General features: G+C 38.4%; 1 protein-coding gene across 1 annotated transcript in view; it reads right to left on the minus strand.

Moving 5' to 3' along the window:
• Nucleotides 1–2,783, minus strand: part of GRAP (GRB2 related adaptor protein) — a 59,362-nt gene extending 56,579 nt beyond the window's left edge. Inside the window, exon 1 of the mRNA XM_069085196.1 lies at nt 2,453–2,783. Coding sequence (XP_068941297.1) covers nt 2,453–2,530 — 78 coding nt within the window. The 5' untranslated portion in view covers nt 2,531–2,783. The remainder of the gene's footprint in view (nt 1–2,452) is intronic.
• Nucleotides 2,784–19,280: the final 16,497 nt, after the last annotated feature.

A 19,280-nucleotide genomic window follows, 5' to 3' on the forward strand; every position in this document is an offset into this window, starting at 1 on the left:
AATACCCAATTGTCAGGTTGTCATGAGGACTCATTTGCGGTATGAGTTGTACTAAAGGACTGTTGAGACCCCAACTCTAAAATTCTTATGCTGCATGCTTACAAGATTGTGTGTCTCTATTTGTCTGAATGTGTGCATTCATGCACACAGGTGTGGCCTAGAAGTGCCACCCACAGAGCTGTTGTTTCATGTGGCAAAGTAGGCAAGACTGGAGGGGAATTTCCACCTAACCAGAAACGAAAAAGTTCTAAATTAACTTTTGCTCCAATTTACCAAGTTGTGGGAAGCCATGCAGTTTCCTTTCCTGTCTGTCTCTTTATGTTCACAGCAGACCCCATTTGGGAAGAGCTTTTCCCAAATGTTTTCCCCAAAGAGGTTTTCTAGGTGTTGAACACAGACCTAATGGGAGAAGCCATTCTAAAACCATAGAATCTCAGAGTGAAAAGGGACCTCAGAGGTCATCACATCTAAACCTTACCTGAAAAGTTCAACTCTCCCAGCCTGGGGTATCTGATGGGAGGCATGGGCAGAAGATCATAGAAAAGGAAACCAGAGCTGGAGGCAGAGCAGAGAAGCTTAGTGGAGAAAGTGTGGGACCTGGAGAGCCAGGAAGGGGGTTCAGATCCTGATTCTGCTACTAGTACTACCTTTGTGGCCTTGGGCAAGTCACTTGATTTTTCTGGCCCTCAGTTTCCTCATCTATGAAAAGAAGGGTTTACACTAAACGACTTCTGAGATCCTTCCTAACTCAATTTATGATCTTACAAGAACCAAGCAAGTCAGAGTTTTGAAAATAAAGCCTTTCTTTCTTAGCTAAAAGGTCCTTGTCAAACTTTATAAAACTTTGCTCTCAGGAAAGGTTCTCAACCCCAGTCAGTGACCATTTACTCAGTGCAATTATAAGTCACTACGCTCCCCCTTCCAGAAAAAATTAACTTTCTCTCTCACTAAGGAATGAAAATCTCTGCTCCATATTAAAATTATGGCCAAAATTGAATTTCTTTTTGGCCAAAGTCCATTTGCAAGGCTTGTGAGAGCCAAGACAAAAGAAAGTACTAGCTCGAATTTCTGAGCATTGACCCTGGTCCCAGGCATGTGCAGCAGTAATAGCTAGCATTTATATACACTTTAAGAATTGCAAAGCAAATGGGGTCAAAAATGGCAGAGAAAGGGGAGGCCAGGTAGCACAGCGAGTAAGAGCACCGGCCCCAGTGTCGGGATGACCTGGGGATCGAATCCGGGCCCAGACACTTAGCACCCACCCAGAAGCACCTGGCCGTGTAACCTTGAGCAAGTTACTTAATCCCAATTGCTTTAAAAAAAATGGCAGAGAAGTCAGCAGTGGTTACAGCAGCATGAACAGAGATATACATTTGGGCAGTTCAGCCAAGGTTGGCCCAGATGCTCCTGAGTCTGGGGGCAGAACCTAATCTTTGAGTCTGTCTGTCTCTGAAATGTAACTCCTATCCTCCACAGCATCCCAAAGCCTAAACCTAGTACTTAGGTCTTAGTTCTTAGCAGGGGCATCTAAGGTGTGCAGAGGATAGAGCACTGGGCTTGGAATCAGGAAAACTTATCTTCCTGAGTTCAAACCTGGCCTCAGACACTTCCTAGCTATGTGACCCTGGAGAATTCACTTAACCCTGTTTGCCTCAGTTGACTCATCTGTAAAATAAGCTGGAGAAGGAAATGACAAACCAGGTTTATATCTTTGCCAAGAAAAGTCTGAGTTGGACATGACTGAAACGACTGAACAACAGTTCTTAGCATCTGTCTTACCAAAAGTACCCCAATGAATGAAACGTTTATTAAGTGCTTATACTACCTGCAAAGCACCGTGTTTAGCACAAGAATACACATAGCAAAATTACAGTCTCTGCTCTCAAGGAGCTGAAATTCTAACAGGGAAGACATATGCCTCCCTCCAGTTTAAGGCCTGGAGAATATTTCAATGCCTGCCACTTACTTCTCAGGGGACTTTGGGCAAATCACTTTGCTTCCCTAGGCCTCAGTTTCCTCATCTGTAAAATGAAGGTATTGGAGTGGATGGGCTCTAAGGTCTCTCCTGATAATACACCCTAGTTCAGTGGTAACTCCTTTCTCCAACCAGTCATAGATTCACAGAAATTTCCGAAGTGGAAAGTACCGCAGGTGCCATCTTGTTCAATCCTATCCTGTGATAGATGAAGCCATAGACATCCAGGGAGTATAACTTACAGGAGATCTCATGGCCAGTTAGCAATAGAGTTAGTACCAGGACCTATGCATCCTGACTACACTCAGGGCTCCTTTCACTGTACTGTATGTCAACGCAGTGTTCAATATCCAAATGTCCCCAAGTTCTCAAGGTCTCAATTATGTTCTGGAAGCTCTGCCCCAGTTCCTAAGCATCTCCCCTGTGGGAATCCAAAAACTCCTAAGCCACCACCCTCAGTCCCAAGTGCTGCCTTACCTTCAGGGTATCGCCTTTGTTAAAGGCCAGCTCATCGTTTTCAGTGGCCTGGAAGCTGTACAAGGCCACAGACTCCATCCCAGGCAGCCAGGTGGGCTCACCCCCTACCTTGTTCACCCAAATCTGTGATAGGGTGAGGAGGCAGATACTGCTCTTAGGTTCTCTCCACAGCCCTTTTGGATTCAGACCAACAGGAATACTCAAGGGAGCTTCCAGGGTCTGGGTCCCTTCAACATCCCCACTTTCTGGACCCTTTGTGCCCTTCTTGTCAGTCCCAGAGGTTCAGTCCAAAGTGACAATAACACTGGTTTCCTGCTTCCTCATGCAGAGGAGTTTCGTGTGCGTGTGTGTGTGTGTGTGTGTGTGTGTGTGTGTTTTCTTTTGAAGAGGAGATGGAAAATGCCCCTCACAGGGAGAGAAACAGGAAGTCACTGTTGTCTCACTATGTGGGGGAAAGGAAGATATCACCTAGATGTGAAGCACTCATGCCTGCTAAAAGCTATGGTCTCAGAGCCCTCTGAGTAGAAATAATAGGAGTAGGAGTAATAATAATATTTCCTTTCAGATATATATATAATGGTTTGTTTTTTTTTTATTTCATTTCATTCTCACAATAGCCCTATGAGATAAAGAAAGTATGGATTCCTATTTTACAAATGGGGAAACTGAAGCCCAGAGAGGTTAAATGACTAGCCCAAGGTCACACAGTTAGCTAAATAGTTGAGTCAACATTATAACTTGTCTTCTGAATCCCAGTTCAGTGTTTTTTTCCACCATACCACATTGCCTCTGAGATGAGAGGAGATTGACCTCCAATATAAGAAAGAAGTTATTTTCCCAGGAAGTTACATTTTTGAGTTTCTGGTATCACTCCAGGAAAGGTCCTGGAAGAGTGTGTGTGTGTGTACATATATAGACACATATGAAAATTTTCCCTGTCATTGACTTCTTGGTCATATATGTCTACTGTGGTATTATTAGATCAGAGAGTATAGTGGGGTTTTTTTAGTCTAATTCTAAATTGTTGTCAGGAATGGCTCTATCAATAGCACATAAGGTTGCCTGTCTTCCCATTTACCCTCCTCAATTTAATTCTTTTTGTCTTTTACTCTCTTTGTTGTTTCAATGGCCCTGAGGTAAAGCCTCAGAGTCGTTTTAATTTGTGTGATTTGGAACAATTCTTTCAGGTGCTTGTCAGTAGTTTACATTTCCAAAACCTATTCAAATCCTTTAACCTTTTACCTAATGAGGCATGATTCTTGCTCTTACATAGTTTCTCAATTTGCTATTTATTGTATATAAGGTTCTTATTCTAAATATTTGCTGTAAAGACTTTCTGCCAATTAACTATTTTTCTTCTAACTCTAACTACATCGATTTTATGCAAAGCTTTGGTCATAAGAACCCTGAGCCGTGTAATGACTAGCCATCATTCCAGAGAATGAATGCTGAAACATGCTGCCTACCTCTTGACAGAGATATAATAGACTGAGTGCAGAATTTACATATACATGTATTGTGTTGTGTGTGCACATACATGTACACGTGTGTATACATATAAAACATGTGTGCAGACATGTGTTTATAGAGAGTTCTGTGTTCAGATACGTATGTTTTATACGGGTGTATGTATATGCATATATGGAATAGGAGAAATCATTGGAAAGTGAGTGATGTAAAGTAAGAAAAGAACATTAATAAACACATATTTGGACACATCCAATGAGGTAATTTGTTTTACTTAGTCATGAATATTTGTTTTTTTCTCTTTTTTCAATGGTAGAGGAATGGGGAGAAAAAATCAATTTTTATTAACTAAAAAAAATAAAAAACCAAAAATGTTTCAATATAATGTAATCAAAATTATCAACCTTATCTTTTAAAATTATTTCAAATGATCTCTCTTCCTTGTTTAGTTAAGAATTCTTCCACTAGCTATATTTGTGCAAAGTACCTCCTTTTTTTATGTGGGTTTTTATATTTGTCATATATAGGATGACTCTATGGAAAGTAGAGAAATACTGGAGGAAATTAAGGTGATATAAAAATAGACACCAATAAAAACCTATTTAAAATATCTAAATCTTATTTCTATTTGGTTTATTTTGGTAATATTAGTTATTATTAGGTGTTAAATCATAGCATGTGTGTTGGATTAGAACTGGAAGATTCATCAGTAGTCATCATGTCTAATCCCCTTACTTTACAAATAAAGAAACTAAGGCCCAGAGGCTAAGTGGTCTGCTCCAGTTCACAAATGCCCATATCTTGCAGAATTGAAATTCAAATACAGTTCCTCTGATGCCAAACCCTGCTTTCTTTCCATTTACCAATACTGACCGTGAATACAGTGACATTATTTGCTCTTCTTGGCAAATGCCTTATTTGAAACTTAACATTGAATATCAGTACAATTAAACTGCTTAGTAATAGTTTAAATTTAAATTAATTAATCAACATATTAAGTATCATAACTCCAACTTAGTTACTCCTGCTAAGCTGCCAACAGGATTCTTTGGGACCATATTTTAAACCTAATATTGAAACATTTGACTTGACAGAAGAATTCCTCAGTTACCATCACATTATCACAGATAATCACCTTTGAAATTGTAATTTTCTCGGAAAATCCAGGATGGATCAAAATCAAGACTGATTTTCTTGAGTGGCTCATACCTGGTTCTGAGAACAGTTCTCAAAAAGGAATTCTGGACTTTCTGGAAACAATGGCTACAATATTGGAAAGATTGAGTTGTCTTCCCCAGGGAACTGCTTAGAAAGGCAGCACTCATGTTTGTTTGTGGTGAAAATAAATAAACCAGTCACATGACTGAGCTGACAGGGCCCTAGGGATCTTCCTGCATTCCTGAGAACTCTGCTGGTCAGCCTACCCCAGTCTGTCTATGTCAGTTACTAAGAATACTCCAATTTAAAAACTTTTTTCCTCCCCTTCTACCTCACACAGTGTCCTTGGCCGGAGGGGTCCCAGTAACAGAGAGAGAAAAGACACTAAGGAATGTAAAAGCAGCAGTCTTTGCTGAAGTTAGTGAAAGGATTGGTTTGGGTTGTTTAGTTTGTTTTAACTAATATCCTCAAAGGGCCTTAGAGACCCTTCGGAGAACAACTCAAACATGAAAAAAAAAAAGTAACACCCCCCCCACAGTGCTTCCCACCCATCCAGTAGCCAGTGAGGATAGGGGATCTGACAGCTAAACAGACTGTGGGGGCTTTGGTCTAGAGCACCTTCCAGTTTTCACTGGTTGGAGAAAGCAAAGTCGTTCCCCAGGAGAAAAAAATTGAGACTTTGAAGACAGTAGAGAATGGTAGTGATTAGGAAACATGGGAGCCAAGAGAAAACCTTAATAGGCTGAATTTTCCCACTGAGGGTTGATTCACTGACCAAGAGCTGTAGCTCACCCCTAAGTGGAATGAGAGAAGCCCTAAATGCTGGGAAACATTGATATGCAGGAAATCGACTATTCAGATTCTTCCAATGCCTATGAAACATGAAACAGCAAGTGTCTTCTGGTGAGACTAGCCTGGCATTACCAGAGTAGAGTAGACTCTCCCTTATTTGCTTCAATCTATTTCATGCTTTTATTTGTCCCATCAGAAAACATGGATAGTGGGAAAGTTTGGGGGTGGGAGGAGGGAACTCAGAAGAGAAAGTTACAAAGTGGGCAACCAGCATTTAGAAAGATCATTTTTAAGTAGTATTTTTTGGTGTTCCTTGTGCTCAGCTGGGCCACTCTCACTCTTCTCTGCCATCTATCTAACCATTGGAGCTTGTAGACTGAGTTCAGTGTTTGAGAAGCCTGACATATAATTAATTAGGGAGATTAGGCTCCCCATTATAAAATTTATTGTCTCATTAACGTGCCTCTACTGCCTTCCAGAGATGATGTTAATTATAATATAATCTCTATCTCAAATTTAGGGCTCCAAAAAAGGGAGGGAAATAGCAAAGATCCCCAATGTACAATATGAATTGGATATAGGACAGAAAATAATAATAGCTAATAACTAGATTCCATGTAGCACTTAAAGGTTGGTATAGTACCTTACATGTAATTTTTTTCCTACTCACAAAAAAAAAGGAATGACAAAAATAAAAGAATGAGCACATTAACAGAATTATTAGAACAAAATTTTGTGACAAGTTTATAACTATGGTTACAATCAGTTTGGAGGCTAATATTTAAGCCTCTTAAGAACATAAAACAGTTTTTAAAGACTATTAATTAGGTTTTTTATGTTTCAGATCTATGGAAAAGGGAAGAATTCATAACCAAACAAGAGATAGAGAGTATTAGGAGATGTAAAATGGATAGTTTAGATTATATTAAATTTTAAAAAGTTTGCACAAACAAAACCAATGCAACCAAGATTAGAAGGAAAGCAGAAAGATAGGAAACAATTTTTACAGCAAGTGTCTCTGATAAGGATTTCATTTCTCAAATATATAGAGAATTGAGTCAAATTTATAAGAATACAAGTCATTCCTCAATTGATAAATGGTCAAAGGATATGAATGGGCAGTTTTCAGAAGAAAAAAATCAAAGCTATATAAAGTCATAGGAAAAAATACTCAATCACTGTTGAATAGAGAAATGCAAATTAAAACAACTCAGAGGCACCACCTTGCACCTATCAGATTGGCTAATATGACAGAAAAGGAAAATGGTGAACAATGGAGAAGATGTGGGAAAATTGGGACACTAGTACACTGTTGGTACTAGTTGCAAACTGATCCAACCATCCTGAAAAACAATTCAGAACTATTCCCAAAGAACAAACAAACTGAAACAAACTGTGCATACCCTTTGATCCAGCAGTACCAGTACTAGATCTGTATCCCAAAGAGATCATTAAAAAGGGGAGGGGGGGAGGACCTATATATACAAAAAATATTTATAGCAGCTATTTTTGTGGTAACAAAGAATTGGAAACTGAAGGTATGACCATCAATTGGGGAATGTCTGAACAAGTTGTGCTATATGAATGTAATGGAATATGATTTTGCTATAGGATATGACAAGCAGGCAGATTTCAGAAAAAAACCTGGAAAGACACAAACTGATGCAAAGTGAAGTGAGCAGAACCAAGAGAACATAGTAAAGGAGTACACAGTAACAACAACATTGTGTGATGATCAACTATGAATGACTTAACTCTGCTCAGCAAAACAATGATCCAAGATAATTCTAAAGAGCTCAGTTATGGAAAATGCTATCCATATCCAGAGAAAAAACTGATGGATTCTGTATGGAGATCAAAACATACTATTTTCACTTTCTTCATTTTTTCAGTTATTTTTTTCCATTTGTTCTGTTTCTTCTTTCATAATATGACTAATATGGAAATATGTTTTATGTGATTGTACATGTATAACTTGTATCAAATTGCTTACCATCATAGAGAGGAGGGAGGGAAGGGAAGGAGGGAGAAAATTTGGAACTCAAAATTTTATTTTAAAATGAATGCTTTAAAATTGTCTTTACATGCAATTGAAAAAAGAAAATACTATTTAAAAGAAAAATAATAATAATAGGGAAAGAGAGAATGGTTTAGAGGGAAAGATAATGAGTTCCACTTCTTGTTGGGGTGGGGAAATAAGGGAAAGAGCAGGAAATAGGGCCAATTCATAATAATAGTAAATGGAGTTGAATGGGAGACTTCTTTGAACAATGAAGGAAGAAAGCAAGCCAATAGCACACTGAGAGACATTTAATATGAAAAACAGGAAATGTGGTTCCAAGATGTGTGAAAGAAGAAATTCAAAGGAACAGAAGTACTTTGACCCCAAGGTGTTTCACACTAAAAAACATAGTTGAGCAAAGCAGAGACATTCGATATAGACCAGCAGCTAGCAAGCCCATCCTCTGGGGAAGTTGTTGAGTAACTGTGAGCAAGAAAACTGCAGAAGTCAGCAAAAAGTACTAAGCTGACATATCCAAATTTGATTGTAGCTTTGGGGGGTGGGGGGTGGAGGGAGGGGAAAAAAGTTAAAAAGCTTACAGCAGAGAACAAAAGAAAACTCACAAGGAAGAAAAGAAAATGTGGACAATTCTCAATACAATCTGTATTATTTATCATACAGCCTTTCTTGAAATGAAAATTTATTGTTACGTATTTTAAATCCTCTCTTAATGTTCTACTATGCACATGACATGCTTTTTTTTTAGTCTTAGTATTTAGTTCCAATATTTAAGTTTATGATATGTTTTTGTTTCTTTTTTCTATTCTGTATTTGTGTGGGCAGCTAGGTGACACAGTTAATAGAGCACAGGCCCTGGAGTCAGGACGACCTGAGTTCAAATTCGGCCTCAGACACTTACCGTGTTTCCCCGATAATAAGACACTGTCTTATTTTTTTTTGGGGGGGGACAGAAAAACACCAGAGGGCTTATTTTCAGGGGAGGGCTTATTTTAATGAACATTGACAGCAATTTTAATAAACAGGTAAATGTGAACCAAAAAATGTACCTTTATTCAATAATGATCATGTCATCTTCTTCAACAACATCATCATAAGTGTCCATACCCTGAATTCCATCCTGGATGTCTTGCGCCTTCATTTCTTTCAGAATAAGTGGACCCAATCTGTCATGTCCAGCAATATAGCTCTCTTTAAATGAATATGTCTTGTCCAGGTAACCTGCTCATAGTGCCTTGGCGACACAGCTGTCAGTAATTTTATCCCATGACTTCTTCACCCAAGTCACGACTTCTTGCAAACAGGGCTTCACAAAGTTTCCACGCTGATTTCTTTCCATTCTATTTTCAATGTAGTCATTGACTTCCATGCGCAAATGGTCCTTGAATGGCTTGTTTATTGCAATATCAAGGGTCTGGAGATAGGCAGTCATTCCTGCAGGAATCATTACTTGATCTATTCTTCTCTCTGCAAGGAAGTTCTTCATTTCTTTAGCGCCGTGAGTGCTGGCTCAATCCCAGACTATCAGACCTCTTTGGTTACCTCGCATAACAAGTGGCAGCATTAAATCAACCCACTTTCTTATAACGGCTTGTATACACCAGGCTTTTTCGGTTTCAAGAACGTAAATGCCAGATACACGTTCAATCTTATCTTTCTTGCCCTTACTGATGATTAGAGGTGTGGCTTTCTTTCCATCCAAACGAATTGCCAAAACACAGGTGACCCGTGCACTTTCATAGCCAGTGGTGGGAATGTAGATTGACGTTGCACCCCTGTGATGAATTGTTGTTTGAGATCCTTGTCCCATAAACACTGCAGTTTCATCCATAGCAATCATATTGCAGGTTTGGTACTTGGAAATGTCAATCCTATCAATAAAGGACTTGAATGCAAGTGCACGTTTAATAACTTCAGCATCTTCCAACTTAAACAGTGTTGTTGATCTTCTTAGGGGCAGTTCATACCATTGAAGGAAACCGTCCAACCAGTGTTGTGATGCTTTGAATCCTTCTGAGACCATTTCAAACTCTGGTGCCATTGAAAGGGCAAATGCTTGAATATCAGCCCTGCGCACAACCAAGGCCTTTGCTCTCCTGTCAGCAATCCATTCACCAATGAGGATCTCCAAGTCAGGATATAAGGGCTGCCGACCTGATCCAGACCTGCGCTTTTTCCCTTTTCCCTCATCCACCTGTTGATTGAGGTTATTATAATCTGCTCTCCATTTTCTGACCATTCGAAGATCCAAAAGTTTTTCTTTACAGAAAACTGCAAGATTCTTGCCATGTGACTCCTCTACAATTGCTTTCTTATACTCAACAGTATAGCTCTTCCTTTTTGTACTCATGTCTGGGGGTCAAAACAGACAGAATAATAAAATTATGACCATCAGTCCTTCTTTTCACTCCATCATGCCCCCTGAGTTCTTCTTTTTGCCTCCATCATGCCCTTTTTATCCTCCATCATGCCCCCTCACTCCCGCTTACATACCGGGTTTTTATGTTGTCCTGCCTCAGCTCTCCTCCGCGGCACTGCTCTCAATGGCGCCAGCAAGCAAATCACTGGGGAAGAACAGGATGACGCGCTCACAGCTCTGATTGGATGCAGCTTGGAGAGCTGCGTGCGTTTCAGGGGGGGGGGGATGGTGCATACAGAGGGTACTGTAATGTACCGTGTAGCGCAGGGGATCACCTTCACTACAGTAGCAATCTCAATAGGGCTTATTTTCGGGGGAGGGCTTATTTTAGAGGAATCTTACACAGTAAGGGGAGGGCTTATTTTCGGGATAGGTCTTATTATAGAGGAAACACGGTAACACAAAAACTAGCCATGTGACCTTGGGCAAGTCACTTAACCCCAATTGCCCTCCAAAAAGCAAAAAAAAAAAATAGTAACATTCCCATAACCTATAAGGAGAATTAAAGAGTAAAGAATGGATCTTGCAACCTATATGTTCTAAAATATTTATAGCAGCTCTCTTTGTGATGGCAAAGAACTGGAAATTGTGGAGATGTCCTTCAACTGGGAAATGACTGAACAAGTTGTGGTATATAATTATGATGGAATATTACTGTGCTATAAGAAATGATGAGTTCATCTATCTTAGAAAAATGTGGATAGACTTGCATGAAATAAAGAGTGAAATGAGCAGAACCAAGAGAATGTTGTATACAGTAACAATAATATTTCTTTTTAATTTATGAAATAAAACAAACATTTCCATAAAACATAGTGCAATAAAAAAGATGATTGTACATGGAAATTTACCAGTTACTAACTAGCAATTCTACTATGCACAACTTGCTATTCCTTTCGAATATGCAACAAAACTATCATGTAAATTTCTTTTTTTCTTTTCTTACTTTCCCTCACACCCCTGCCCCTGTTCTAGAGATGGCTATTGCTACACACAAATAGCTACATTTATGTAAATTATTCTATACATGCTTCTATTTATCAATTCTTTCTCTGGATGCAGATAATGTCTTTCTTTCATATATCCTTTATAGTTAATTTAGGCATTTGTAATAGACAAAATAACTGATTTGCTCAAGGTTGTTCTTATTTTTATATTATTATATTATATTTAAATTATTATATTGCTGTTACTGTATACTCTTCTGTTGATTCTGCTTATTTTCTCTTTATTTCATGCAAGTATTTTCATGTTTTTCTAAAAATCATTGAGCTCATCATGCCTTATAGCACAGTAGTATTCCATCACAATTACAGATCACAACTTGTTTGGCCATTCCCAATTGACGGGCACCTCCTCAATTTCCAATTCTTTGCCACCACAAAAAAAAAAAAAAAAGCTGCTATAAACATTTTAGAACATATAGGTTATATTATAACATTAACAACATTATTATTAACATTCAAAGTTATAATTGCTATTTGTGAATTTTCCTCCATCTTATTTTTAGTCACTATTTTCCTTTTCAGCCTCTCTTTTCACTCTATCCCAGATATCTAATCCTTTCCCCTTACCCTCATTACTTGTTTTATCCTCCCCTCTAAAAAAGTCCCTCCCTAACCTATTTGCCCCACCCTCCTAATCTTACTCAATACACCCCTCTAAAAGTTCCTCCCCCACCAGTTTCCTCACCTCTCTAGAAGTTCAGAAGACTTCTAAACCTCTTCAGATATATATTTGTTTCCTCTTCAACACAGATGAAAGCGAGGTTCCAAAATTACCGACCCTCCACCCCCACCTGCTTCCTCTGCATTAGTTCTTCCTTTCATGCCCCATTTTTATTGATGTAATTTCTCCTTTTAACATTCCTACCCAGTTTTGGTTTTTAGAACCACCTCATCATATACAAAGCAATATTGTTTTAAGAACAACTTTGAGCAAATAAGTCATTTTGACTATTATAGATACCCAAATTAACTACAAAACACCAATAAAGAAAGAGGCTATCTGCATCCAGAGAAAGCTGATAAATAGAAGTATGTATAGAATGATTTTACATATGTATGTCTAATAGTAGCCATGGGGGGAGAAGGGGAAAAAGAAAATTTCATGATAAGTTTATTATATATTTAAAAGCAATAGCAAGTTGTACATAATAGATTTGCAGTTTCATGGGCAATCATATTTTTTTTTCTATTCTACTGTTATGGAAATGCTTGTTTTAGTTTTTAAGTTCAGAAAAAAAATAAATAAAATTTTAAGAACGAAAAAAATGGGTCTTTCAGTAGGCAAAAAAAAATATGATCTGACAGTACCCTGGACAGAGACCTCCATACCTGTAGTGGAGAAGGGTCAATAAGTAAATAAGCACATCATGCTCTTTTTTGAAAATGAAGGACAAGCAACAACAACTTCTTAAGCACCTACTATGTGCCGGGCACTATACTAAGTAATGGGGATACAGAGAAAGGCAAAAAAAAAAAAAACCTCACAAAAAAAAATAAAAATAAAAAATAAACTCCAGTGGCTCTGTATTACCCCTAGGATACAGGGCTGCTCCTCTGTTTAATTTTTTAACTCCATGATCTTTATTCAACTTATTTTTCCAAGCTTGTTGTACATTATCTTCCCCTCCCAGATTTGTTAGTCTAGCTAAATTGACCTTTTATCTGTTCCTCATACACAGCACTCCATCACCCATCCCTGTACTTTTGCACTGGTTGCCCCCCATGCCTGGGAGATAGCTACGGTATAGTCTCCCTCCATGCCTCCACCTCTTGGAATATTCTCTTCCTTTTGTTTTCCTTAACAAACAGGACACAAAGACTGTAATCTTGATATAACTGTTCTGCAAAATATGCAGTTGTGATGGGGTACCTGGGGTCTAGGTCAATTTGTGAAACCAACTTGTGAAACCAGTCTGTGAAATTGTAACTGCAATTTGTATTATGTTATAATGTTTATTTCATGTGAATTGGATTTTTTATGTTATAATATCTGATGGTTTAAAGCTCTTATATTTGGGATACAAACAAGTAGTAACAATACTGCCAATATTTACTGTGATAGCTGATTGTCCATTTAACTTTTTGGCTATTCTGGAAGTATGCAGTGATTATAAGTTGACTGGTTGTATGGCATCAAAAAAAAAGGATTTTAGTTTAGTATAACTTCATGTGGAGTTTTAAGGTCATCAGATTGGTAATTCATTTGTTTTTATTTCGAAGTTCAAATTTGAGATGATATCATTACTGGCAAACATCTGTACTATCTATGCTGCATGAGAAGCAGTTTCTCTTAAAGTTTTGGAGTATTGTAATTTGGGAAAATCTTAAGCTTCCAAGTCTGTCTTTGTTTAAAAGGAAGTTTCAGTCAAGATTGTTTAAAATTGTAAGACTGTTAACTAAGTTATTGGGCTACTGTTTTAATGCTAAAACCTAAAACTGTGACAACTATTCTGACTTGTTCTGCCCATTCAGAACAGTCCTCCTGCTTATATGAGAATTGGCTAAACAAGGGAAGTAAAACTGCCAAATCCCCCGGAAACTCTCTGTTAATTAAGCAAGGTCATTGGGAAAGGAACAGTTTTAGTCATGTAGTTTTTAAATGAACCTAACTTGCTAAAAAGTTGCAAGGATTAAAAAGGATTTTTATCAGTTGGCTTCTAGATTTCAGAAGGAAAGATGGTAAATGGAATTCCTTGCAGTTGTGGAACCTGATAAATCTTTATTGCTTATTGCAGCTACAAGAGAATAGAAATAATTATAACTGGCTCTAAGCTGTGATTGTTGAGGCTTGTTGTTTAAGGTAAAAGGCATTTGGGACCATAACTAAATTTTATTTTGAGTTTGAATTTGGGTATAGTTATCTGCATTAAATCAGTATCTGAGAAAATGCCACAAGCTACTCAGAGCCTGTACTGTGGACAGGTGGAAGCCTGCATTTGGTAAAGGCTGGAGGGACAATCTTAGCCTCGGTCTGGGATGGGATCCCTCCTGGCTCAGTTTACCTATGGGGTTCCTTTGAAAAGGAATGTTCCCCACCTATTCCTGAGTCTAGCACTGAGGTGGAATGGATACTGCATGGTTGGATATCTGTAACTAACCTAAATTTAAACAGAATCAAGGATGTTTTATCCTGTCATATTTGGAATGTCACAGGTCCCTGTTTTTTCCTTCTATAGCAGGTTTCTATGATCAGAGCAGGGAGTCAGTAAAAGATGTGAGCTCTTTCGTGTTAGCCTACTGGAAAATCTAATATTATTTTCATCTAGGATTAGAACATGTACAGAAAGTTATGCAAACTGCTTAAGATCATTCTAAGAGTTATATGAATCTCGAACTGTTTTAAAAGAAGGGAAAATACTTTTAGAAGAAATTTTAAATCTCTAGTGGGATTTTGAAAGGCCTATTCTATGGGAAAATATGAAGGACAGTGAATTAGTCTGAGTAATGGGTTATACTAGCCCATACTCACCCCACTTCTGGTCAATTTTCTCTTACTCCTTTTTGGCCCTTGTTTGTTTAATCTTTTTGCTAGATTTGTGTCTTTTTAGGCTCAGCACCCTTCACTGGCAGGTGACTCTTCTGCCGGGAACGTTGTCATGCAATCTAACTGACCCATGGAACCTCCATGTTCAAGGCCTACAACGAACGGGCCCCATTTGTGCTCCCCAAGGATATTCCTTTCTTTATGGGATGGGTGGGCCAGAGGGTGTGAATTCTGGGGATGAGGTATGTACTCCCTGGGATTTTCTCAAACCCCCTCTGACTATTTATAACATCACTAAGCCCAGCACTTCTCCTTTAAAACGAGTTAAATGGGGTTTTTTGGACAATGTTCTTCAATCATAGCCTTAGATTATCTGCTGGCCTCTAGTGGGGGTGTTTGTGCCCTAGCTAACACCTCCTGCTGCATGTATATCAATAATTATTGACAGGTAGAACTCCACACCAAAAATATACTGGAAAAGGCCAATTGGATGGAAAAACTTCATGAAGCCTTTAGTGCACCAGGTTCCTCCTCTTCCTCATGGTGGTCCTGGCTTTTCCCTATACTTGCCCCTTTTCCTGGTCCTTGTCTACTTAACCTTCTTGCTAAGCTTGTCTCTTCTAGGCTCAGTGCATTCCACTTGCAGATGATTGCGCAAGCTGAGTATCAATCGTTGCCCGAAGTCGTTACCCATCACCCCTTGGACCTGGCATCATTACCATCACCCCTTGGACCTGGCATCGGCCAATTCTGGACCTTGGCCACGGACCCCACCCCTTGAACAATGATACCCTGAGAGGCAGGGAAAGCTCTTCGCCCCTCCCCAGTGGGAAGTAGCTCAGGAAGCTGAGATCATCGTCCTGTACCCCCAAATGAATTTGGGTGTCATCTGTTTAAGGGGGGAATGATGGGGTACCTGGGGTCTAGGTCAATTTGTGAAACCAACTTGTGAAACCAGTCTGTGAAATTGTAACTGCAATTTGTATTGTAAAATTGTTATCTGTAAAATTCCTTTCCCAACCTCCGACTCTGCCCCTTCTCCCTATCTGCACTAGGCCTAAGCAACACCTTGGGAATCCTTTGTTCTTACTTAATCCCTCATGTCTCCTCCGGTCTGGCCCAAATCCTCATGTCTCCTCCGGCTTGGCCCAAATCTTATCTAAACTATCTATGCATTGAGGTCCCTTCCCTCAGTCAGCCCAGACAATGGCAGCCTTACCCTTTAAAAGTGAAAGCATGTACCCCTCTCACTCGCAGGTCCCCTAAAGGACTCTTGCCTGCTTCTCATGGAAGTGTAGCAGGTCCCCTAAAGGACTCTTGCCCGCTTCTCATGGAAGCGTAGCAGGTCCCCTAAAGGACTCTTGCCCGCTTCTCATGGAAGTGTAGCAGGTCTCCTAAAGGACTCTTGCCCGCTTCTCATGGAAGTGTAACAATAAACTTCTACAACTCTCACTCCAATTAAGCCTGAGACCTTGAATTCTTTCCAGACGATATTGCAGGTTTTCTGGTCTTGGATAAGATCAGAATATCTGCTGAACCTTTTGGGATCCCGTTTACCCCCCATCATTTGTATATGGCTTTTCCTTTTAAAAGTATACAAAATAAATAAAATCTAAAAATAGGCAAGTTTTCATTAAAGGACTGAAATTTTTAAAAGAAAAATGTTGCTTTCAACATCACATGAAGAAGGAAAATCATTGTCACCAATATTCACATTTATTAAATAAATTAAAAAGTTATATTTAGAAAATGTTTGTCATCTTCTTCAAGGTTTATGTTGCTCCCAAATTTTGCATATAACTGAACTTTTAAAATGGTTAACAAATCATCTAAATTAGGTTGATTCAACCCTGGATTCTAATGCTTTAGTTTCATCTTGTAAATTTTTCTCAGCTTCTTGCAACATTTCTTGAGTTTCATCTTAAAAACTGCTAAGGCAAACATCATCCATTTCATAGGGAATTGTTAAAGAATTCTCATCTATCATCATCTTCTAAATTTTGAAGCTATTTCTCTTTAACTTTTATTTCTTCCTTCAGTTCTGTGATTCTACTAGTATTCAGGACAAATGCGTTCATCTTTTGTTTGTACTTAAAAGTAACATTGACATCTGCCATAGCTTCTTCATGGTGGCAGCCATCTTGGGAATCCCTCTCTTCCTTCAAGATGCATCTCAAGCACCATTTTCTTCATGACTTTTCTGATCTCTGCTGCTTTTCGTTCTTCCCTAATATTTTTTTGTAATTATTCTCTTTATATGTATTCCATATATACTTATGTAGGGGATAGAGGATTGATTTCTACCTCCATGCAGGGGTGATATAGTGATGGAATGTAGTCATGATAAGGTGCTGATGTGCAAAATCACAAAATTAATCTGGAGAAATGAAAGGTCAAGAATCTCAAAGGAAATAGCAGAAAAAGTTGGAATGAAGGAGATGTAACAGTACCAGATTTTAAACTCTACTACACAGCAAAAATCATCAAAACAATTTAGCTTAAAAACAGAAAAGTTGATCAATGGAAGAAATTAGTAAAGGAAATCCATAGGTAAACAAGCATCATAGTATGGTATTGATAAATCCAGGACCATTACTTACTGGTATAAAGCCTCTCCATTTGATAAAAATTGCTAAGAAAGTAGGAAAGCAATCTGACAGAACTTGGGTTTAGGTCAATACTTCATGCCATTTACCACATTAAACTCAAAATGGATACATGATCTAAATATAAAATGACATTAAAAATAAAACAGCAAAAGAATACTTTTCACAACTATGACAAGGGGGGAAATTCTTACCTAAATAAGGGATAGAGATGATCATTAAAAAAAAAAGAGTGAACAATTTTGGTTACATAAAACCAAATGGCTTTTTTTTTTGGCTGGGGAAAAAATCTTAATTTCTCAGATAAAGGCCCATCTAAGGTGTATAAAAAAATCGATTAATCAAGAAACATTTATCTAGCACCTACTATGTGCCAGGCACTAGGCTAAGTGCTAGAGACACAAAAGGAGGCAAAAGATAGCCCCTGTCCTCAAGGAGCTTACAATCTAATGGGGGGAGACAACATACAAACAAAAATAAACAAAGCAACTTATATACATCTATAAATAGGATATAATTAAAAGAGAGAAGGCACTGAAATTAAGAGAGGTTGAGGAAAGCTTCTTGTAGATGATGAGATTTTAGTTGGGCTTTAAAGAAAGGAGAGGGGGAGTTGATGAGATTGGACCAGTGTTGTAAGAAAATTACTTTAGTCCCTGAATGTAGGATGGATTGGAGTGGGGATATACTTGAGGACAGGTATAGTTGAACAAGTATGTAAGAATAAGGGCCATTCTCCAATGCTGTTGTTCGTCCTTCATTTTTAAAGACCAATGACATCACTTTTGAGTGATGTCTTAACATATGCATGAATTGGATTTAAGTGAGGCAGAGTTTTGAGGAGCTGTCAGCTTCATTCTCTCTTCCAGAGTCATCAAAGACAAGGGGAAAGACAAAAGTCAGGACAACTGGTGACAGTCCAGGATGCAGTGGATGATCTTGGCATCAGCTCTAAGTGCTCCACATCAATTGCTTCAGCCACTGTCATGGCCCATGGAACAAAATGGTATTATTCATCGTTCCACTGGAAAAAGTCTTCACATGTTTGATTGTCATCCCCTTAACTTACCGACAGGTATAAGGCCTGTCAGCTCCTCTCAACCTGATTTAGCTGGTATGCCAAGATGGTTTTTACTGGGGTGTGGCCACTTCACATGCTATGGGTTCTTGGAGGCACAAGTGAGAGTTGGGTAACAGGTGGACAATGGGTGAGCAGCCCTGAAAAAGGCTCAACAAGTCTTCTCACCAGAGGTGCTAGTCCTTCCTGAACACTCTATATACCCCATCCTTCAATAGATAAATGGTCAAACAATATGAACAGATAGTTGTCAAATAAATATGGGAAAAAATGCTCCAAGTCATGAATAATAAAAGAAATACAAATCAAAACAACCCTGAGATTTCGCCTTACATTATTTCCCTTCCCCACCCATCAGATCATCAAAGAGGAAGAAAAGAGGAAAATAGTCGTTTTTGGAGGGATTGTGGAAGGGCAGGTATACTAGTGCACTGCTGCTAAAGCTGTGGATTTTTTGAATCATTCTGAAAAACAATTTGGTACAATATTTTTAAAAAATCACTAAAGTGTGCATATATTTTGACCCAGTGATACTTAAAGGTATGTGCCCCAGGAGTATAAAGGTAGTGGAGAAAAGTCTATATGTGCAAGAATATAACAATACTTTTGATTGTAGCAAAGAACTTCAAAGAAAGTATAGGTCCATCGATTGGGGAATGGCCAAACAAATAATAGCAAACGAATGTAATAAAGTTGCATTTTTAAAATGAGGAAGTTGATAAAGTCATAGAAACATAGAAAGATTTGAATGAACTGATGACCAGTGAAGTAAGCAAGAGTACAAGTTTTATGATATC

This window comes from Petaurus breviceps, unplaced genomic scaffold (assembly GCF_028583685.1).
Source record: "Petaurus breviceps papuanus isolate PSGF00001 unplaced genomic scaffold, PetGlider_PUasm1.0 175, whole genome shotgun sequence".
NCBI lineage: Eukaryota > Metazoa > Chordata > Mammalia > Diprotodontia > Petauridae > Petaurus > Petaurus breviceps.